This window comes from Microcaecilia unicolor, chromosome 3 (genome assembly GCF_901765095.1).
Source record: "Microcaecilia unicolor chromosome 3, aMicUni1.1, whole genome shotgun sequence".
In the NCBI taxonomy this organism is placed as follows: domain Eukaryota; kingdom Metazoa; phylum Chordata; class Amphibia; order Gymnophiona; family Siphonopidae; genus Microcaecilia; species Microcaecilia unicolor.
The window spans coordinates 254755922-254779592 of record NC_044033.1 but is presented as its reverse complement, the minus strand read 5'-3'; the positions used below and the strand labels follow the sequence as shown (position 1 = coordinate 254779592).

The window sequence follows — 23671 nt, the reverse complement described above, 5'->3', positions numbered from 1 at the left end:
AGGACGCGCAACTCGACGAGACGTACAGCCCGCACGTAATGGTCTTCTTTAAAACTTTTTTGAGTTGACCTTCTTCCGCCGGAAGTGAAGACTTTGCTCCCTCTTGTAAAGAGAAACTTTATGGAAGACAAAAAGAGGAAGAAACAGAAAGAAAAAGAGACTGCGAGAGACCGAGCCCCGGGGGAGAGACACCCCGCTCCTCAGCTCATGGCTGCAAGCATGGGCACAGGAGAGGCGGCCTCGGTCAGAGACATCTTCAGCTCCATGCAGTACGGACCAGCACCCGAGACACCCAGCATCGCCCAGGTAACTAGAGACTGCGCCCGAGACACCCAGCATCTCCCAGGTATCAAGAGACATGGACCGAGACGCCCAGCATCGTCCAAGTAACTACAGACTGTGCCCGAGACACCTAGCATCGCCCAGGTAACTAGAGACAGGGACCGAGACACCCATCATCGTCCAAGTAACTAGAGACTGAGCCTGAGACACCCAGCATCGCCCAAGTAACTAGAGACTGAGGCTGAGACACCCAGCATCGCCCAGGTAACTAGAGACAGGGACCGAGACACCTAGCATCACCCAGGTAACTAGAGACAGGGACCGCAGCATTGCCCAGGTAACTAGAGACGGACCGAAACACCCAGCATCGCCCAGGTAACTAGAGACAGGGACCGTGACACCCAGCATCGCCCAAGTAACTAGAGACTGTGCCCGAGACACCTAGCATCGCCCAGGTAACTAGAGACAGGGACGTGACACCCAGCATCACCCAGGTAACCAGAGACAGGGACCGAGACCCCAGCATCGCCCAGGTAACTAGAGACTGTGCCCGAGACACCTAGCATCGCCCAGGTAACTAGAGACAGGGACCGCGACACCCAGCATCGCCCAGTTATCAAGAGACAGGGACCGAGACACCCAGCATCGCCCAGGTAACTAGAGACAGGGACCGCAGCATTGCCCAGGTAACCAGAGACAGGGACCGAGACACCCAGCATCGCCCAGGTAACTAGAGACTGCGCCCGAGACACCCAGCATCGCCCAGTTATCAAGAGACAGGGACCGAGACACCCAGCATCGCCCAGGTAACTAGAGACTGTGACCGAGACACCTAGCATCGCCCAAGTAACTAGAGACTGAGGCTGAGACATCCAGCATCGCCCAGGTAACTAGAGACAGGGACCGAGACACCCAGCATCGCCCAGGTAACTAGAGACAGGGACCGCAGCATCGCCCAGGTAACTAGAGACGGACCAAGACACCCAGCATCGCCCAGGTAACTAGAGACAGGGAGGGACTGAGACACCTAGCATCGCCCAGGTAACTAGAGACAGGGACCGAGACACCCAGCATCGCCCAAGTAACTGGACACTGCGCCCGAGACACCCAGCATTTGCCCAGGTAACTAGAGACAGTGGTCCAAGACACCCAGCATCTCCCAGTTAACTAGAGACAGCGCCCGAGACATTGAATAATTGTATAATTAGTGGTTTAAATTAATTATGATCATCCATGAGAAACTGCTTAAATGGAGAGGCTTTAAGATATTTTTGGAATATCAAATAATTAGGTTCCCATCTGATGAATTTCAGGAGTGAATTCCACCATTTGGTACAGAGGTCAGAGAATCCTGACATGTAGATTGACTTGATGGACCTTTGGTCTGTCCCAGTGTGGCAGTATTTATTTTATTTATTTATTTGCAGTATTTGTATCCCCCATTTTCCCACACACTAGCAGGCTCAATGTGGCTTACAAGACACCATATTGGGTCGATGTTAAACAAATACAATCAGAAATAGAGTAAGGGAAGGTAGAGGTAGATGGGAACAATAAATGACAAAGGAATTAAGAAATAACAGTGTCTTTTAAATCAGTGCAGGGTTGAAGCAGCTAAGCAGATTCAGAAGGGTAGGCTTTACAAAACACATAGGTCTTTAAAGTTCACCGAAATTCTGGATGGTCATGTATCGACAGTAGCGTAGCAAGGAGGGCTACCACCCGGGGTGGTTCGCCGTTGCACCCCCCCCCCCCGGGTGCAGCACGATGACACCCCCCCTCGGCGCATCAACACCCCCCTGACCCAGTGCCTACCCTCCTCAGCTCCCTCCAACCAGCTCCCGCACCCTACCTTTAAAGAAATTTCGGAAGCCGTGGAGAGGCGCAGCGCCTCGCGCCTCCATGTAAAAAAAGCGTGTATCGTCATTGGGCCTTCCCTCACGCTGTCTGTCCCGCCTTTGCGGAAATAGGAAGTTGCGTCAGCGGAGGGCGGGACAGACAGTGTGAGGGAAGGCCCAATGAGGATCCACGCTTCTTTTACATGCAGGCTCGAGGCGCTGCACCTCGCCTCTCCACGGCTTCCGAAATTTCTTTAAAGGTAGGGTGCGGGAGCTGGTTGGAGCCGGAGGGAGCTGAGGAGGGTAGGCACTGGTCGGGGGGGGGGGGGATGTTGATGCGCTGAGGGGGGAGGAGCTGGCAGGGAGCACCCCCCCCCCCCCCCCGAGCTGACACCTGGGGCGGACCGCCCCTCCTGCCCCCCCTTTGCTACGCCACTGTGTATCGATGACATGTAGATCACATTTTTGCAACTGGGATAATTCTCGAACCAGGGAGATCAGTTAAAGGTTGCATGTAATCAGAGGTTAAGCTATATAGAGTTTTGAAAACAAATGCACATAGTTCGAATGTTGTCCTGGCTTTGATTGGGAGCCAGTGTAACTTTATAAGCAAAGGGGTTGCACTTTTGAATCTCGTAGCCTTGCCGACTAATCTGGCAGCTGTATTTTGAGCTGTCCGCAGTTTTTTCAAGGAAGATTCCTTACAGCCAGCATAAATGGCATTGCAGCAGTCGAAATGGGATAATGCTAACGTTTTTGTACTAAGGTTCTAAACATATCATTAGGGAAGAGATGCCCGATTATTTTTAGATTCCACAATGCTTTAAAGGTGTTTGTGACAGCTTCATGGATAGCGAATGACATGTAGGAATCAATTATTATACCAAGGGTCAAATATGCCTCCAAGTATCTTTAGTAGTGTAAGTTTAATAAATGTAATTTAAATAATTAAATAACATCATCCGAAAAGCCGCATCACTAAAACATGTGAACTGACAATACTAAACTAATAACACACAGAATTGTGTGTGGGGACCAAAACTCCTTCCATACCCTTTATGATGTAAACTGTTTAGTGTAAACTAAAGATGTAAAAAGACTAGAAGCGGTGCAAAGAAAAGCTACAAAACTGGTTTGGGATTTGTGTTGCAAACCGTACGAGGAGAGACTTGCTGACCTGAACATGTATACCTTGGAGGAAAGGAGAAACAGGGGTGATATTAATAACTAAGGACGGTCCCTGCTCAGAAGAGCTTACAATCTAAAGGACGAAATGTCAAGTTGGGGTAGTCTAGATTTCCTGAGTAGAAGTGTTGTGATTAGGTGCTGAAAGCGACATTGAAGAGGTGGGCTTTGAGCAATGATTTGAAGATGGGTAGGGAGGGGGCCTGGCGTATGGGCTCAGGGAGTTTGTTGCAAGCATGGGGTGAGGCGAGGCAGAAAGGGCGGAGCCTAGAGTTGGCGGTGGTGGAGAAGGGTACTGAAAGGAGGGATTTGTCTTGAGAGCGGAGGTTACGGGCGGGACGTAAGGGGAGATGAGGGTAGAGAGGTAAGGAGGGGCTGCAGATCGAGTGCATTTGTAGGTTAGTAGGAGAAGCTTGAACTGTATGCGGTATCTGATCGGAAGCCAGTGAAGTGACTTGAGGAGAAGGGTGATATGAGTATATCGGTCAAGGCGGAAGGTAAGACGTGCGGCAGAGTTCTGGATGGACTGAAGGGGGGGGGGATAGGTGGCTAAGTGGGAGGCCGGTGAGGAGTAGGTTGCAGTAGTCAAGGCGAGAGGTAATGAGAGAGTGGATGAGAGTTCGGGTGGTGTGCTCAGTGAGGAAGGGGCGAATTTTGCTAATGTTGTAGAGGAAGAAGCGACAGGTCTTGGCTATCTGCTGGATATGCGCAGAGAAGGAGAGGGAGGAGTCGAAGATGACACCGAGGTTGCGGGCAGATGAGACGGGGATGATGAGGGTGTTATCAACTGAGATAGAGAGTGAAGGGAGAGGAGAAGTGGGTTTGGATGGGAAAACAATAAGTTCAGTCTTGGCCATGTTCAGTTTCAGGTGGCGGTTGGACATCCAGGCGGCAATGTCGGATAAGCAGGCCGATACTTTGGCCTGGGTTTCCGCGGTGATGTCTGGTGTGGAGAGATACAGCTGAGTGTCGTCAGCATAAAGATGATAGTGGAAACCATGAGATGAGATCAGGGAGCCTAAGGAAGAGGTGTAGATTGAAAAAAGAAGGGGCCCAAGGACAGATCCCTGAGGAACTCCAACAGAGAGCGGGATAGGGGAGGAGGACGAACCATGAGAGTGTACTCTGAAGGTACGATGGGAGAGATAAGAGGAGAACCAGGAGAGGACAGAGCCCTGGAACCCAAAGGAGGACAGTGTGTCAAGAAGTAGGTTGTGATTGACGGTGTCAAAGCGGCGGATAGGTCGAGGAGGATGAGGATGGAGTAGTGACCTTTGGATTTGGCGAGGAATAGGTCATTGCAGACTTTAGATAGTGCCGTTTCTGTCGAGTGTAGGGGGCGAAAGCCGGATTGAAGCGGATCGAGGATGGCATGAGAGGAGAGAAAATCAATGCAGCGGCTGTCGGCGCGTTCAAGTATCTTGGAGAGGAAGGTTAGGAGGGAAATGGGGCGGTAGTTGGAGGGACAAGTAGGGTCAAGAGATGGTTTTTTGAGGAATGGTGTGACCACAGCATGCTTGAAGGTGGAGAGAGAGAGGTTGAGGATATGACAGATGGTGGGGGTGATTGTAGGCGCGATGGTGCTAAGTAGGTTGGTGGGGATGGGGTCTGAGGAACAGGTGGTGGATTTTGAGGAGGAGAGGAGATGGGCAGTTTCCTCTTCGGTGATATCAGGAAAAGAGGAGGAGGAGGCCTGGGTTGGTTGGTTGAGAGAGTGGGTTATAGGATGAAGAGGAGGAGAAGGTTTGGTGGTGAATTCAAGGTTGATCTTCTGGACCTTGTCACGGAAGTAGTCAGCCAGAGATTGAGGAGAGAGTGAGGAGGGAGTTGAGGGTGGCGAAGAGACGACGAGGATTAGAGCTGAGGGAATTAGTCAATTGGGCGTAATAGTCCTGTTTGGCGAGGAACAGGGAGGATTGGAAGGAGGATAGCATGAATTTGAAGTGAATGAAATCAGTATGGGTGCGAGATTTCCTCCAGAGGCGTTCAGCCGAATGTGCGCAGGAGCGAAGGTATTGGGTGCAAGGGGTCAGCCAGGGCTGGGGATTGGTACGCCTTGTGGGACGGGAGATGGACGGTGCAAGGGTGTCTAGGGCAGAGGAGAGAGTGGCATTGTAAGTGGAGACAGCTTTGTCAACAGATTCGGAGGACGTGATGGAAGGGAGGAGATCAGAGATACTAGAGGATAAGGTGAGGGGGTCAACAGCCTGGAGATTTCTGGAAGTAGTATTTAGTGTTGGGCGAGAATGAGGGGGAGGGTGCTGAAGTGTGAATGTAATTAGGTGATGGTCAGAGAGAGGAAGAGCTGATGCGCGGAAATTGGAGGGTGAGCAAGTAGAAGAGAGGACGAGATCAAGACAGTGGCCAGATTTGTGAGCAGGGGTGGAGGAGCTCAGTTGGAAGTTGAAGGAGGAGGTAAGAGTGAGGAACTGAGAAACATATGAGTCTCAAGAAAGCCGGAGAGCCAGGCATCGAAGTCGGTAAGGAAGGAAGGAAGGGAGGGACTTATTAGGGGGGCGGTAAATGACTGCAACTCTGAGTGGCAGCGGGTGGAATAGACAGATGGAGTGAACTTCAAAGGATGAGAAGCAGTGAGACTGAGGTAGGTGGAGAGGTTGAAGACTGCAGGAGGGCAAAAGTAGTAGCCCGACGCCGCCTCCGTGACCAACTGGGCGGGGCAAATGGGAGAAAAGATAGCCTCCGTGGCATAGGGCCGCGATTGAGGCAGAGACGTCAGGGGTGAGCCAGGTTTCAGTTAGGGCGAGCAGTTGAAGGGAATGGGAGATGAAGAGATCGTGGGTGAAGGGAAGTTTGTTGCAGATTGAGCAGGCGTTCCACAGGGCGCACAAGAAGGGGAGGGAGGAGGGGGGGAGGAGGGGAATAGAGATGAGATTGGAGATATTGTGGGAACGTTTGCATAGATGAGATGAGGACGAGGACAGGTGTGGGGGACCTGGGTTGGGATTGATGTCTCCAGCGGATAGCAGGAGAAGGAGCAAGAGAGTGCGGAGAAGGGTGGGTGAGGAAGGGCGACGAAGACGGGATGCGCTTAGGAGGAATGGGGAAGGGTTCATGGCAGGAAGGAGGTGTTGAAGGTTGAGAGCTAGGAAGGAGGAGGAGGACAATAGGGATGGTGAGGTGGTGGGGGACAGGGGTAGGTAGGGTATTGCAGTAGTGAGCAGGACGGGAGAGGACATGGATGGGTAGTGAGATCGTGTGGTATACAGCGGTGGGAGGGGGAAAAGATTAGGGAGGGACAGGGCAAGGAGTAGAATGTGAATGGGGGCCATGAGTAGTGACTGAGGTGTTCACAGGGCAGGTAGATGGGCTGGGAGACAAGCAGGTAAGGGTGAGCAGTCGGGCAGGGAGTGATGAGCTGGTAGGAAGATGGGCTGGGAGGCAGGCAGATTTCAGGGTGGGCAGTCAGTCAGGTGATTGGCTAGTGGGCAGGAGCAGGTGGATTGGGCAGCAGGCAGGCAGGAGCAGGTGAGTGCGGTGGAGAGCACAGCAGCAGTACTGGAACAAGCTGGAATGGTATGAAGCAAGAGCTGGCGGAATAGAACAAGCTGAAGCAGATGGACTGGAGCAAGCTGGATCAGGCAGTCTGGAGCAAGCTGGAACAGAGGCCTGGAGTAAGCAGGGAGAAGCTGGATCAGGCAGAATGGAACAAACTGGAGCAGATGGACTGGAACAAGCAGGAAGACGCTGGATCAGGCGAGCTGGAACAAACAGGAAGAAGCCGGATCAGGTGGACTGGAACAGCAGGGAGAAGCCGGATCAGGCGGACTGGAACAAGCAGGAAGAAGCCGGATCAGGCGGACTGGAACAGGCAGTTATTAATTTGTACAGCGCTGATGATGGAGAGGAGAGAGGTGGGATCCTCCCCAAAAGGAAAGAGGGCATTCCTGAGGATCTGGGAACCTTATATCCAGTCTCTGGCACCCAGGGCGAGAAGCTTTATTCTGAACCGACTATGAAGCGGCTATTTTTTTTTTTTTCTTTTTCTTTTTCTCTTTCTTTCTGTTTAATATTAGGTTGGGGGGAGTGGAAGGGTAAAGGGAGAAGGTGGGGTTGTTAAATGTCACAGTGTATGGGAGAGCTGTTAAGGTGGAGTAGAAGCTACACCTAAGATACAAACATGGTTAACAGAACAAACCAAAGCACTTGGTAGCTTGGTATAGTAGACGAAGTCTGCACAATAAAAGTGTCACCTTCCAGAACGGGGGAGGGGGTCATCAGAGTAAAAGACCCAGGACATCCTCCGGGACGGGAGGGAGCTAGTTCAATATGGAAAGTCAAAGCATACACATATCGACTCACACTTAGAGGGGGGGAGGGGTAGAGATAATAATGTAAAAGTTTGATAACGAGTTGTATCATACGGTTTAAACAGAGCTTGTTTAAATACTCTGAATTTCTGTATATGCACCAGATTAACAATGTTATCTTTGAATTGTCATTAATAAAAACTGTTGAACCTTATACTAAAAGGAAGGGAGGGCGGGGGGAGGGAGTGTCAAGGGATAAAAGAAGAAAATGACTTGATGTATGTGGACGGATTACAAGTTGTCTGTTGTATTAGTAAGGTTATTTGTTGGGCATGATGTCTATATGTTTTATATAATACGTCAATAAACAGATTTAAACATAATTTGTACAGCGCTGCGTAACCCTAGTAGCGCTCTAGAAATGTTAAGTAGTAGTAGTAGTGATATGATACAGACGGTCAAATATTTGAAAGGTATTAATTCGCAAACAAACCTTTTCCGGAGACAGGAAGGTGGTAGAACTAGAGGGCGTGAATTGAGGTTGAAGGGGGGGCAGACTCAGGACTAATGTCAGGAAGTATTTTTTTACAGAGAGGGTGGTGGATATGTGGAATGCCCTCCCATGGGAGGTGGTGGAGATGAAAATGGTAATGGAATTCAAACATGCGTGGGATAAACACAAAGCAATTCTGTTTAGAAGGAATGGTTCTGCGGAATCTTAACGGAGATTGGGTGGCGACGCCGGTAATTGGGAAACAAAACAGGAGCTGGGCAGACTTCTACGGTCTACGCCCTGATCATGACTGAATACATATGGATGGGCTGGAGTGTAAATTTTAAGGGGTTTCGACGATAGCTTCAGAACTTAGTACAAGAACAGAGCTGGGCAGACTTCTACATTCTGTGCCCTGAGAAAGGCAAGGACAAATCAAATTCGGGTATAAAGTATCACACACCATATAAAATGAGTTTATCTTGTTGGGCAGACTGGATAACTATGTTACTTCATCATTGCCATTACTTCAGAAAAGAATAAAGCAATCGGCAAACATCAAACATTCATATGTATAAAAGAGTAAAAGAAAAGGTTAATAAAAACCCCTGTGGGTCCCCACCACCACACACACACACACACACACACACACACACACACACACACACACACACATAGTTCTTTGTGTTATTAGTGCAGTATTGTCAATTTCCAAGTGGTTTTTCAGAGGATGATATTTATTTATTTATTTGTGACATTTATATCCCACGTTATCCCAAACAACTTTGACTTCAATCCGGCTTGCAATAAACAGTATAGGCTACATAACAAAGAATAATGCATAAGAAAGTAATTTGTTGTAAGAATCCAATTATGGTATCTATGTTTTTATGTTGGGTACCACCTTTAAAAAATTCATTTACTAATAAAATCTTTTGTTACTTATATCCGGGTCTACTCCAATGTCAGCACCCTGGTAATTGCACGTTGACTCTGGCAGCGAACCCCAGAGACGGCCTGTGCTCCCCGTCCATCGGTACAGACAAGCTCCTGAAGTGTAAATTATATTTTTAGGGTGACGGAAAGCAAACCGACCAGTTTTGAAGTTGTAAAAAATAAATCCAGAGCCTGGATGAGAGAGCATTTGTGCCAGGACTACAGACAGAGGCAGGAAATGAGAAGCTGGGGTACAGACAGCTCTCCCTGGGCACAGGAGACGAGTCTCTTCAACGAGGGGGCATAGGATGAAGATGAAAGGGGACAGACTCAGAAGTAACCTGGGAAAATATTTCTTCATGGAAAGGGTGGTGAATTTGTGGAACGGCTTCCAGGTGGAGGTGGTGGAGACAAGGACTGTATCCGAATTCAAGCACGCCCCCCCTCCACCCTGTTCCGTCCTGAGATTCTAGGTGCACCTGGCACATTGACATGTTTTTTAAACATGTTTCTGTTCTGTACCCTGCTGGTGTTCTGCTGCAGTAGGAACACAGTTGCTGAGGAAGTTTAGTTGGGTTTTGCATTTAGATGTATCAGGAGACAGGATTCTGTTACTTCCAGGTGCTCCTTGCTCACTGTGCCTGTTCTGCCCCTCCAGGCATGGCTGAGTGCCCACGGACGCAGCTTGGGTCACTTCGTGGACGGCAAGTGGCTGAAACCAGAGGGGAGACTAACATACACCACCAAGAACCCCGCTACAGGTAGTCCTTGAGCCAGCTGGCATGTGTCAGGATTTGGGAAGTTCACCAAGTTTTCAGATGCTAGATTTTCTTAATGCCCCAAATCTCTAGGAATTGAATTCCTTTTGTTTGTGGCTTGTAGGGGGTAAGTGGGATGCTTTATCCCAGTTCTGTCCTTGCTTTCTGCAGGCGAATCTCTGGCTACAACCCTTCAGGGAGAGGATGAAGATGTGGAGACAGCGGTGCAGGCAGCTAGGAAGGCCTTTGAGTCCTGGAGCCAGCTCCCCTGTCATATCAGGGCCCGATACTTGTACAGGTGAGAAATGATGCAGGGCAGCGTGAGAGTTCCCATACCACATCCTTCTGCTGATGGCTTCCGTTCTACTTGCAGCGTGGCTCGCACTGTGCAGAAACACCAGCGTCTGCTGAGCGTGTTGGAGAGCCTGGACAACGGCAAACCCATTCGCGAGTCCCGGGATTGCGATGTGCCACTTGTGGTTCGTCACTTCTACCACCACGCTGGCTGGGCCCAGCTCCGCGACATCGAGATGAGGGACTGGAAGCCGCTGGGTGAGTCTCCTCATGCCATCGGGAGCTGACGGTATGTAGAGGTGCCACAGTCCTTCTCCGTATAGTCCATCAGCCCCCAAATGAGACGGACCCTGCAGCCTGAGGTTTCCTGGGAAGAATCGCAGCTGCTCATCACACTGTGTGGAGATCTGTCCACCCCCACCTCCTCAATCCTCAGATCTGGTGGCTGTATTGGTTAAGAGAGAAGAAGCGTAGAAATCTGGGGGATGTATTGGTTATTGGGTGGGGGAGTGGATGATGCAGAGATGCGAGGGGGGGGGTGTATGAGTTATTGGTGGGGGAGTGGATGATGCGGGGGGGGTGTATGAATTATTGGTGGGGGAGTGGATGATGCAGAGATGTGGGGGGTGTATGAGTTATTGATGGGGGAGTGGATGATGCGGGGGGTGTATGAATTATTGGTGGGGGAGTGGATGATGCGAGGGGGGTGTATGAGTTATTGGTGGGGGAGTGGATGATGCAGAGATGGGGGGGTGTATTGGTTATCAGGATGGTGGGGTCAATGGTGCGTTAATGTATCTGCTGTATTGGACATTAAGAAAGGGGGAAGGGAGTCGATTTGTCTGCCTTCCCTGGGATTCTGGGGAAAGGGGACCTTTGTAGTCTTGGCTCCATCTTGGTATGAAGCTTTGTTTTCTCTTGGTGGGACTCAGATGCTGACCCAGTCAGAACCATGGCGTTCTCAAGGCCCAGATCTGTTTTATTCTGCAGGCGTGGTTGCCGCTATCGTCCCCTGGAATTTCCCCCTGATGCTGCTGACCTGGAAGATCTGTCCTGCGCTGGCCATGGGTAGGTTCTCGTACTTCACACAACACAAGCCAAACATGCAGAGGACACCGATACTCCTCTTCTCACCACCACTGGGAACATCCCTACCTTTCCTCTCTATTTTACCTCTTAATATCAGGGCCGTGGAGTCGGTAAAAATGTACCAACTCCCACTTCAAAATAAAAACTTAAAACACTGTATTGCATATTTTCATTGACAGCATTTTTTCAAATTCAGGTTCTTTGAAATTCAAATAAATATACTTTTGTGGTCTTAATTAGTCTTAATTTTGTACATAAAAGAAATATCTTTTATTTCTGTAAACATCAAATTTCTCTTAGATTTACTGTAGGTCATCGGAGTATAAGGTTTGATGTACTGACTCCACAGCCCTGCTTAATACCCGCTTGGAGAAGAGACGGCTGAGGGGAGATATGATAGAGGTCTATAAAATAATGAGTGGAGTGGAATGGGTACACATGAATCATTTGTTTATTCTTTCCAAAAATACTAGGGGGCATGCGATGAAGCTAGAAAGTAGTAAATTTTAATACGAATTGGAGAAAAGTTTTCTTCACTCAACGTGTAATTAAACTCTGGAATTCGTTGCCAGATAATGTGGTGATGGACCTTTGGTCTGTCCCAGTGTGGCAATAATTATGTACTTATGATTCCTTGAGGGAAATTAGCAGGATAGAAAAACTGGAATAGAATATTTACGAATGGCTCTTTTCACACTGCCACAGATTAGGAAGCATAACGTGATTTCCCCCAGGGTTCCACCCGGTCAGTTTGACCTGAGTCACGGGAGATGAAGGGATCTGCCTTGGCCCTTTGCTAAGTCTGCTGTGCTCTCGTTCTTGCGCAGGGAACACGGTGGTCCTGAAACCAGCGACGTACACCCGGCTCACCGCGCTCCTACTGGCTGAGATCTGCGCCGAAGCCGGTCTCCCACCCGGTGTGTTCAACGTGGTTACAGGCACTGGGGCCTTCGGGAGTAGGTTGGCAATGCATCCTGGGGTGGACAAAGTGGCATTCACAGGATCTACCGAGGTAAAGCCATTAATCTGCTTGCTATTACCATTTGAACTGTCTAGCAGGGCAAAGCGGTTTTACGTACTAAACAACATCAAATGAAGTAGGAAAGGGACACAAACCAGCAGATGTCAAATCAAAGCCAGAATCGGGGATTATAGGTTTGTTCAAATACAGTCGCAAAAGAGAGGGCCAAAGTACAGAACCAGAAAAGGTAGATGTAAAAAAGCATCAAGGGCCGACACGATGGGACAGTCAACAGTTCTTCGTTGAGGGACACGACATGGACTTTGCTTGGCGCATGATCGCAGGCGTGAGCTAAAAGTCCGCTCCCTGATTAATATGTCTGATCATTAATTGGGATTGGATCAGACCCTAGGAGAGAGCATGGACTTCCAGAAGTTTGCTGTATTCTGTGTTCTGGAGGCTTGATTACTTGGTTTCTTGTCAAGAGTTTGGACTTACTTGTTTGGCCTGTGTCGGATCCATCAATAAAGAACTTGACTGTCCTGTCTTGATGGTCCTTGGTGCTTTTTTGTGTGTAGGCTTGTTCAAATAGCCAGGTCTTTAGTAGCAATTTGAAGGTTTTTCACGGAAAGTTCACAGTGTAGTAGACGACGTGACTTGAGGAGAGGAGAAAAGGGGGCAAAGAGAAATGAGTGCAAGATTTCTGACTCTCTGTGCCGTAGAACCCTGCGACTGTTCCCTCTCTTCCCCATCCCCGTGATCACATGGACTTCTTTTCAGGTGGGCCGCACGCTTCGGAGGGCCACAGCCGGCACAGGGAAGAAGTTGTCGCTGGAGCTGGGGGGCAAGTCCCCCTTCCTGGTCTTTGACTCGGCAGATCTGGACAGCGCTGTGGAGGGGCTGGTGGACGCCATTTGGTTCAATCAGGGACAGGTGAGCACAAGCAATTCCTTCCCGCTGCTGTTGATTACTCTTTTTGGCACAGAAGTAAAGTCAGGTGACCTCCCCGCCCCCCCCCCCCCCCCAACCCTGGCACTGGCTCTTTATTCCCTCCTGATCGCTCTCTCTCTCTGTGTATTCTGCATAATACACAGTATTGACCAGTGAGAGAGAAATTTGGCTACATATTATTTGCCCTAAGTCTCTGGTTCCATGTCCTCTGTGACCTTACTTTGTAGATCTGCAACTTAGCTGATCAGACTAACGATGCTTCGTACTGGAGCCCCGAGGGCTTGGAAGGGGTGGATGAGAGGCAGCAGACTGAGAGGTCTCTTGGATCTCAGTCAGAGCTGCAGGCATGACTCCTGCATGCAGAGACCAAGAAGGGTGGGCTGAGGAGGGTCTGAGGCTGTTTGGGAGCAGCGAGAGTGTGTGACATTCCTTTTTCTGTAGGTATGCAGCGCTGGGTCCCGGCTCCTTGTGCAGGAGTCGGTCACCAGTGACCTGATCGACAGGCTAAAGCAGAGAATGGGACGACTTCGGCTGGGTGACAGCCTGGATAAGGCAGTAGACATGGGGGCCCTGGTAGATGAGTCGCAACAAAAGACCATCACAGAGTTTGTGGAGGAAGCACGGGCTGAAGGAGCTGAGGTACTGGAGATCTGCCCCTCCCTCCTCCAGATGCACTTTCTGTCTGTGTTTTTTAAATGTACCCCACTGCTTAATCCATCTTCCTACCTGTTGTTCTGTTTAATCTTGGTGTTTGCTTTTGTATATTCCTGCTCAGACTCGTTTCATCACCCCACACAGACCTGGAGCTGCTCTACTTTGTCCCCTCAGGTTTTCCAGCCATCAGATCCGCTCCCAAGGAAAGGCTTGTTCTACCCCCCCACCCTGATCACCGGGGTGAACTCCACGTCCCGCTGTGTCCGAGAGGAGGTAAGCCGTGCATCCAACTCCCCCAACCCGCACAGCCTCTCAACTCCCTAAACACAGACGAGTGAAGGCCGGAGCGCCTGATCGTGAGTTGGTCCCGAGGGCTTCTGTTCCTCTTCCCATGCCACCCTGCTGCACATGCCCCATTCAACCAGGCCTCTCGTATGCTCCTTAGCTTGTTCCCATTGCAGATCTTTGGGCCGGTGCTGGTGGCCATGAGCTTTCGGACACCTAAAGAAGCCATCGAACTGGCCAACAATACTCCATATGGACTGGCGGCCAGCGTCTGGACCGAGAACCTGCCTCTGGCGCTGGAGGTGGCACTCAGGTAACATCTGTGCTATTCCTTCCTCTTTGCCTCCCTCCTCCCCCCCCCCCAAAAAAAAAAATAGGGGTCCATTTTATAAAATGTACCAAAATGAGGCCGAGCGTGAATTCTATAGTGGCGACTGGGGCGCCCAGGTTTCATTATAGAATACTTGCAGTTTACGCACTTACATTTTAGGCAAAATCCGCTTACGTTGTGTCAATAAATGCCCGGCCTAAACCTAGCAGTTTAGCACATAAATGACTGACAATATTCTGTTACCTACGTGCATAAATGTTTTGAGATGCCCATGTGCTGCTGCTGCTACTACTACTACTTATCATTTCTATAGCGCTACAAGGCATACGCAGCGCTGTACACCATACACAAAAAAGACAGTCCCTACTCAAAGAGCTTCCCCCCTCCCCTTGCATTTCCCCACGTAACGGTATTCTGTGATGAAATGATAAATAGTGTGAACAAAAGAATTCTATACTTTTAGGGTGCAATTGGCCCTCACATTTAGGCAATAAAAGGTTATAGAATTAGAGGGGATCGAGCATATGAATTGTGTTGCTAGAGAATGTAGTAAAAGCGGTTAGCTTAGCAGGGTTTAAAAAAAGGTTTGGATGGCTTCCTAAAGGAAAAGCCTGCTGCTTATTTCTAGAATAAGCAGCATAAAATGTATTGCACTGTTTTGGGATCTTGCCGGGTAACATAGTAACTGGATTGGCTACTGTTGGAAACAGGATGCTGGGCTTGATGGACCTTTGGTCTGTCACAGTAAGGCAATACTTACGTACTTATGAGTGAGACCTTCTTCCTCTCTCTCTTCCCCCCCCCCCCCCCCCCCACACACTTTCAGTTTAAAAGCAGGCACTGTCTGGGTAAACGGGCACAACATGTTTGATGCTGCAGCTGGGTTTGGCGGGTACAAGGAGAGCGGATTTGGCCGTGACGGGGGTAAAGAGGTAAGGATGGGGCCTCTTCCTATTCCATGGGTGAGGCAGGTGGTGGAGGGGGGCAGGGGAGTAGTAAGAAGCATTCGTGTGAGGTTTCCCTTCTCCCAAACCAAACCAAAGAAGTGGAGGAAGCTAACCAAAATGTTCAGAAGACCAGAGTTTTCTTCTTCAAAATAAATGCCGATAGGATAACCCAACACGGGCCGTGTTTCAACAAACACAGTCTTCGTCAGGGGTATCTTTCAGGTCAGCAAGTAATGCGTTGTCATATATAGATTATCATAACAGCAAACCTATTGAGATTCAGCGAGGTAAGGTACTCCGCAGGAACCTAAACTGCAAAAACGCAGTCAGGTTATATCCTATCAGCATTTATTTTGAAGAAGAAAACTCTGGTCTGAACATTTTGGTTAGCTTCCTCCACTTCTTTGCTTTGATTCGTGCGACTGTGTGGATTTCACCAGTGCTCCTGGTGGCTTGTTTTGGTGCTGTTTTCCTTCTCCCCACCCTCAGGCTGGCTTCTACTAGGGGATTTTTCTAAACACGAGCAAATAATCTAGCTCTCGAAGAAAGTCAGTGGTTTGGCTGAAAACCTCACATCTTATCATTTTAAACTTTGGAGCAAATGTTTTTTTCAAGCAGGGCTAGTCTTGTATCATTTCTGAGAATAAGCAGCGGGGAGTCAAATCCCTCTGCTCAGAACAGATGACCAGAGAAACGTCTAAAGGGCTGGTAAGAGTTTCAGAGAGACGGGGCAGCCAGTAATCCCAGTATATGCAGGTTACCTGGTGTTCTGAGAGAGCGGGAAGTTCGTCCATCCTCTGATCAGCTATGGATTTTTAGCATGGGCAGGGATGGAGAGGAAAGGGGGAGCTGGGCGTGAGCATGGAAAGGTACACAGTCTATTAAATTAAAACCTGTTTCTGGCCAGGACTGAAGAAATTCCCGGGGAGCCATTCCTTTGGTACCTCCGTTTCTTCTTCTTCTCTCTCGCAGGGTCTTTATGAGTATGTTAGACCAGCCTGGGAAGATCCGCATCATCCTAACCCTGGAGACGTCAATTACAAAACCTTTGCTGCCTCATATGGGGCACAGCTGCCTCCAGTTCCCAGCCAGAAGGAGGTCAGCCAGGCCATGATTCGTGTGCAGGAAGCTGAGATCCCCAGGTAACGGGTTTAACTTTCCTGACAAAATCCCCCCTCTCACTAGGAGCCTCTGGGACAACCCGTGCTCACTTTTCCCTTCTCTCCCCTAGCCCCCTGCTTTACCCTTCTTGCGTGATAGCCCGTGTTCCTCCTCTGTCTGTCTCTGCAGTGTGGATCGTACCTACAAACTGTATTACGCTGGGGCCCAGAAGCGGCCAGATGCCATGTACTCTCGGCCCATCTGTAACCCCAGCGGCAAGGTCGTGGCCTACGTCGCCGATGGCAACAGAAAAGACGTGCGAAATGCCGTGGAAGCAGCACACAAGGCAGCGCCAGGGTGAGTGCGCCCTGAGCTGCCGTACCGTATCTCCTTTTCCAGGAGCAGCTGTGATTTTTTTTTTTGTTTGTTTTTTTGTCACAGCTTCATTGAACTGGCAGGAAGGGAGAATTAGGGGCTGCGCCACAATGAAGATGGCAGCCCAGGTTCCCATCTCTCCCCCCCCCCCCCACCCCACCCCACTCACAAAAATGATCAAAAGCAAACCCGTGCTAGAGTCTTTAACCTTCAGGGAATTCACAGGTAGGACTGATAACACACATCTAATCTAGCAGCCCGCCTGTCTGAAGTCCATGTTTACTCCCGGTACAGCCCCTGTGCTTCCAACATCTCTCCATATCCTACCTCCTTCCTGCACTTTAATCCCCCCCCCCCCCCCCCCCCCCCCCCATGAACAATAAAAATGGCTTGGGGAGGAGCTTTAGAGAGGGCTATAGTACCATAGCACCTGTAACTGAGGCCTAGTAACCCAGTGCACCTCAGGGAAGCCACACAATGCGTGTGAAAAAGACATGTGGTCATTGCATTTCCAGCTGGCTTCCAATTCACTGCAAAAACCTTTGCATAAAGAGGCATTTCCCTCCCATGCCTAAACGTAGCCCATAAGGGTGCAGTTGCTTTGATACAGCACTACGCCCCCCCCCCCCCCCCCACCACCACCATCAGCTGCAGGAAAGCAAGTCCTCTGGTAGAGATGTTGCTACTCTGAAACAGCATAGAGTCCTTCCCCTTCTTAATCTTGCTCTAATCTTAATGCCGCTTCCTTAGCATCCTCACCAGACCAGTCCAAAATCTGTTTGTTGTTCCCCTTGACCAGCAGGCTCTGGTTCTGGACTGGTCTGGTGGGACCAAAGGAAACAAAAATTAGCAGGTAAGATGTAATTTCTCCTTGTTTCTGATAAGGGGAGGATTCCCTTTTTAGGAGCAAATGACAAATGGGGTGAGGGAGGAGAAACGCAGTGTCTCGAGGACTGTTAGTAGCAGCAGGTGTTAATGTTTCCCTTCACTCTGATTCATTCCAGCTGGGGTAAGCGAGCTGCTCACAACCGGGCCCAGATTGTGTACTACATGGCGGAGAACCTGGAACTTCGCCGGGAGGAGATGGCGCAGAGGCTGAGCGCCCTGATGGGGATGCCTGTACCAGAAGCTTTACGGGAGGTGGATGCTAGTATCCAGCGACTCTTCCTCTGGGGTGCTTATTGTGATAAGTATGGAGGCACGGTGCAGGTGAGACGCCTGAAGAAGAGGGGAGCGGCTGCAGGAGCTCTCACCTACCATTCCCCTCCCTCATCCTCTCCCTTTCTTTGACCTGTGTAGGAAACCCTCTTGTATGGTGCCACAGTGCTGATCCGAGAGCCCTTGGGAGTGGTGGCCATAGCCTGCCCAGATGAGAGCCCCCTGCTGGGTTTCGTTAGCCTTTTTGCCCCAGCCATAGTAAGGGGCAACGCCGTGGTGGTGATCCCCAGCGAGAAGTACCCTCTGCCAGCCCTGGACTTTTATCAGGTACTCTCCCCACCCTCCGCCCAGCTCCCCCTAATAAGACCAGACAGGGACTCTCAGACACAGGCTGCTTTTCCTTCTGTCTCTGTTCCTCTCTGTCTGTCTCTGTGTACTTTTCTCTCTTTCCCTGTCTGTTTGTTCTTTTTTAATCTTTTAGAGTCCTGCCAGCTGGTTGCCCGCCATAAATGAAATCCATTACTATGGGCGAATGTCCAGGCCGTGTTGTAAGCGTGACAGTGCTGGATGCTTGATACGTCTGGTGATTAACGGTAGTCAGAGCTTAACGTGTGCTAGGAGCTGTGTGTACACGTGTGTGAGTGCGGGAACATGGAGCACATGCGTACATAGGTGTGTACACAGGTCTGAGCATGCGTGTCAGAATGCTGTGTACACATGCAGGTTTCACATGGGTTGTGTGTATGTGTGTGCGAGAGAGAATACTGTTGTGGGTATTTAGAGGGATATGTAGTGCAACAATATATTCTCTCACACACAGCATTCTGACACACATGCTCGGATCTATGTACACATGTGCTACATTTCTGCACATAGGAATTCTCTCTCACACATACTCGGTCACAGCCCATGTGAAAGCTGCCTGTGTACACACGATGCATTCTGACATGCACGCTAAGACCTGTGTATACTGTATGTTCCCGGTGTTCTCTCTCGCACACAAACAGCCCATGTGAAACCTGCCTGTGTGCACAAAAGTTGCATTCTGATGCACTTGCTCGGATCTGTGCACACGCCTGACTGTGTACACATGCGCTGTGTGTGTTCCTGCACAGCGGTAATTTTCTCGCACACTCATAGCCCATGTGAAACCTGCCTGCTCGCACAAGGTGATTTGTGCACATGCTACGACTAGATTTAATGACAGAGAGACTTTGTTCCCAAGTTTCGTTTTGTCTTGTCATTGCTTCCTAATCTTTTCTCATTGTGACGAATCTGAGAAAAGATATTTAATCCACATATTCATAAATGCTATTTCTAATTGAGAAACAAGACCCTTTATCTTATTCCCTGTAAATAAAGTTTCTTCTGCTCGGAGGTTCTCTGGTGCAGGAATCTTTATATTCCTGGGCAGATAAATCTGGATATAATGAGAACAAAAGGTAAGATTTAATAAAAGGTTTGCTAAAAAAAAAGAATGATTTGTGCATGGGACAGCTTTGAAGTCTGATATAATTAGGGTAGATCATCAGCGGGCTTTGAGTGGTAGCTGAGGTCTAAGACTACTGGAAGGAGCAGCTTTGGACCCAAAATCTGCTTCGTCATCAAGAGGAAAGGAAAACACAGAGAGGCCATAAGTAGCCTATCCAGATGCTGCTTAGGTCAGCCTAGGACTCAATTTTAGCGGTCTGCGGGCAGTCATCTGTCACAGTGCCAGAAGCAGCTCCACCGTGCAAGCTGCTTTATACACGAAATACTATAGACCCCTGTCCACTTCTCTCTGGTCAGCCTCTTTAGACCACGTGTATGTGACAGTGTCTCCTGGTCCAGAGCAGACGGGGTCCTTCTTGCTTACCTTAGCCTGGAGTAGAGTTTCACAGCTGTAAGGTCCAAGGCATGTGCACTGCCCTCCCCTGGTGTCTCTCCCTCTTCCCCACCCCTCCCTCCTTCTGTGTTGTGTATAATGAGGAACTTGGCTGTGAGTGAAGGACTGCAGGGAAATTTAGGGGATATTCGAAAGATCTGACCTCAGCTTTCTTTCCTCCACTTCCCCCCCCCCCCCCCCCCCCCTTGCATGTGCAAATCTGAAAAAAGTTCTTCCACTGCTAGCTTACAGGAAGGCAGCTCTGTGCCTTGCTTCCTGTAGTCTTTATTCTGTGCCTTTCTTAAGTAGGGGCCAGACACATTTGCATTCAGTATTTGTGAGTGTTTCGGCTCAGCCATCAGCTTTGCTGCACTGTTAAAATGGAATAGAAAGTTCTGGCTGTATTTGGACTGTAGCTGCTGTTGTGTGCTGCAAAGGAGTCTGTGGATGCTGAAGCCGGTCATCTGATAGAAAACAGGTCTTGAAATGACATCTGAGCCTTCACTTAGACTCACTCTGTGACAACCATGTGTGTAAAGGCCATACAGGAAAAAAAACTGCACTTGTGGGAAGTCTCTGATCTTGTAGTATTTTTTTAATTTGCTTTTGAAATCATACATTGCAAAGCAGAAATAAAGTTATTATAATACATACAGTCTATGTCAAGAAGGACAAACAAAGCAGTTAACAGAAAGTCTACCAGTATAAAAGATATATACAATCCACATTCAGCCCACCAAAATATACACACATTAATTTTTCTATCTCTCCTCCCAAAGCAGCTTCTTTATATCTCTTGGTCGTCGTGTATTCTGATTTCAGCTACAGTGTGGAGGGAGCGTTGTTACTTAAATTATCCTAAGAATAAGAGAACAGCAACTGCCAGGCTTGCTAAGGAACCGTGATGGGGAGAAGGGAACTTACATCACTTGGATGCAGAGAAAGATGTGATTGGGAGGGAGATTGGAGGATCATCTAGAATAAGAGAAAGATGGAACTTGGACCTCAGCAGATCATCTAGAATCGGAGAAAGATGGGGCTGGGAGGGACCTCAGCAGATCATCTAGAATCGGAGAAAGATGACGCTGAGAGGGACCTCAGCAGTTCATGTAGAGTCAGAGAAAGATGAGGGACCTCAGGGGATCATCTAGAATCGGAAAAAGATGTGGCCTCAGGAGATCATCTAGAATCAGAAAAAGACTGGACTGGGAGGAACCTAATAAGATCATCTAGAATAAGAGAAAGATGAGGCTGGGAGGGACCTCAGGAGAACCAGAATCGGAACAAGATGAAGCTGAGTATAAGCTCAGAGGTTTATGTAGTTCATACCCTGCTTTAATGCAGGCTTCTGTATATTTAAACTCTTCTAGATGTACATGTGTTGAAGCAGAAATTATAATCCTTGATGGGAATGCCTCATCTCCCCGCTAATCTGTTCCACTGGTTGACTCCCTCTGTATGTGTCTCTCTCTTTCCCCTCCTCAGGTATTTGATACTTCAGACCTCCCGGGGGGTGTTGTGAACATTCTGACTGGGGCCCGCGATCACCTGACCAAATACCTGGTGGAGCACCAGGATGTGCAGGCCATGTGGTACTTTGGATCTGAGCAGGTGTGTTTCTGTGGACATCATGCACTGCAAGTGGATACCATCCTACACTTTCTAGAGCTTAATGTCGTGAGCTAGAATAGTGACACAAGGCCATTGCCCTCTTTCATTGCATCTATTCCACTCCAGCCTCGCAGCTTATTTTTTGGTGTTTATAGAATGTAAGAATATCCAAACCAGTGGTCCATCTGTCCCAGTATCCTGCTTCCAACAGTGGCCAATCCAGGTCACAAGTACCTGACAGAAACCCAATTAATCAAAAAATAATAATAGCGGCCATCAGGACTGAGTGATTTTATCTATCCTTATTGCCTACTTTGGATCCCCCGAAGCAGGTTATGGAGATCGAAATGCCCTTTTCTTATTAGCAGGTGTCGGGAGCTTTCAAGAACTTTTCAGTGCTGTGCCCACAGAAGTGGTTTCAGCTACGTGGTCATTGTGTGGCAACATTTGATTATATGCATTTTGCTGTTTATTTTATATGCTAAAGTATAGCAAAAGGTTTGTTGAAAGCTCTGGAGGCAAATGATTGATAGTATTGAAAGGAGCTCAGATTTGAAATAGCTTTGGGCTATAAGAGATCCAGTAGCTCTTCAAAAGGTTTATCTGATGCTTCCAGGCTTTTTGTGTTAGGTGTTTTAGAAGCTGTAATAAATAAGTTGGTTGTTTTTGCTGCCAACTATAGTTTTACTCCTCCCTCATTGTTTTTTTTGATGTTATCTTGTGGAGGGTTCTGTCTCCTTTTTCTCCATATATGTAGAATCCCAATTAGTAGTAACATTCCATGCTACCAATCCCGGGGCAAGCAATGGCTTCCCCTATGCTATTGACAGACTATGGACCTTTCCTCCAGGAACTTTTCCAAACCCTGCTGTTACTACATCCTCTGACAGAAACTCAAATAGTAGCACCAGAGGAAGAGTAGCTTAGTGCAGCAGACTTTGATCCTGGGGAACTGAGTTTGATTCCCACTGCAGCTCCTTGTGACTTTGGGCAAGTCACTTAACCCTCCATTGCCCCAGGTACAAATAAATATCTGTATATACTATGTAAACCGCTTTGAATGTAGTTGCAAAACCCACAGAAAGGCTGTATATTAAGTCCCAATTCCCTTCCCTTCCATGCTACCAATTCTAGGGCAAGCAGTGGCTTCCCTGTGTCTGTCTCAATAACAGACTTTGCACTTTTCCTCCAGGAACTTTTAAAGTATTTCCATGTAATTTCATTGAGTGTCCCCTGGTCTTTGTACTTTTTGAAAGCGTGAAAAAAATCAATTCTCTTTACCCATTCTACACCACTCAGGATTTTGTTGAGCAGTGTTGAGTCATGTAGCCTTCCGGGCCTGTGCTGGTGTGTTTTTGGATATTACATGGCCCTTTTTTCTCTGGTCACAGGGTTCCAAATTTGTGGAGTGGTCCTCGGCAGAGAACGTGAAGCGGACATGGGTGAACTATGGTGCCACCAGGGATTGGGCTGATCTTCATCAGGGGGCAGGAGAAGAGTTTCTCTACCACGCCACACAGTGTAAGAACATCTGGATCCCCATGGGAGAGATCTTTGCCAACTAGTAGGTCCTCAGACGTGGCGTGACGGCCAGGATGCTTTCTCCACTCCTCTGCGACAACTAATGCTATGCAAAATAAAGCAAATTTGAAACGCACTGTAATAACTAAAACCAACTGTAAATTTATTTAAATGATTTCCTGTAGTATTTTGTAAGGCCTTTGCTGCATCAGGGGCTATAAGCTGCATGCTGTAACCTTTTCACGAAGAAGCAAGGGGAAACACCAAGTCCCAAGCAGGTGACTTCTGATGTTGGAGGTTGTTCACTCTGTAGGGAGAGTAATGGGGAAGGTGACCTCCAAAGGTTATGTGTGCACTGTTTTTGTAACGCGCTGCTGCTTCCTGGTATGTGCAGAATGCAGTTAATTATGAAAGAGAGACTCTCCCCCTCTCCTCCTGTGAAGAGATGGTCCTGGGACTGTTGGAGCATCTATCCACACTTGGATGGGTTTATAAGGAAGTTCAGGACAGACCAATGCATCCTCTTGTGATCCCTTCCGGGGAGTCAGTGGGAGATTTATAACAGAGGCGCTTGTGAAGAGGAGATATTCTTGTAAGGGGACTTTCCATGAATTAGCTTTGCAGCCCCCCTGGCTTCATCATTACGTGCACAACCCACAACCTTTTTTAGCAATAAGAATGTATGCAGAGCACTTTCTCTGAGACCTGAAAGGACCATGGGAGAGACGTAACTGTGGGCAGATTGGGTTTTATTTGTTTGCGCTGTGGT

General features: G+C 48.7%; 1 protein-coding gene across 1 annotated transcript; it reads left to right on the top strand.

Annotated features, from left to right (window-relative positions):
- The first annotated feature begins 68 nt into the window (after positions 1–68).
- Positions 69–23086, top strand: ALDH16A1 (aldehyde dehydrogenase 16 family member A1). The gene is made up of 17 exons (XM_030197917.1): positions 69–306; positions 9661–9763; positions 9932–10058; positions 10134–10312; positions 11045–11122; positions 11971–12155; positions 12885–13037; positions 13497–13694; positions 13884–13982; positions 14171–14307; positions 15152–15257; positions 16245–16414; positions 16563–16730; positions 17753–17957; positions 18048–18233; positions 21256–21381; positions 22773–23086. The coding sequence occupies exons 1-17, from the start codon at positions 121–123 to the stop codon at positions 22944–22946; spliced, it is 2580 nt and encodes an 859-aa protein (XP_030053777.1). The 5' UTR covers positions 69–120; the 3' UTR covers positions 22947–23086.
- The last annotated feature ends 585 nt before the right edge of the window (positions 23087–23671 follow it).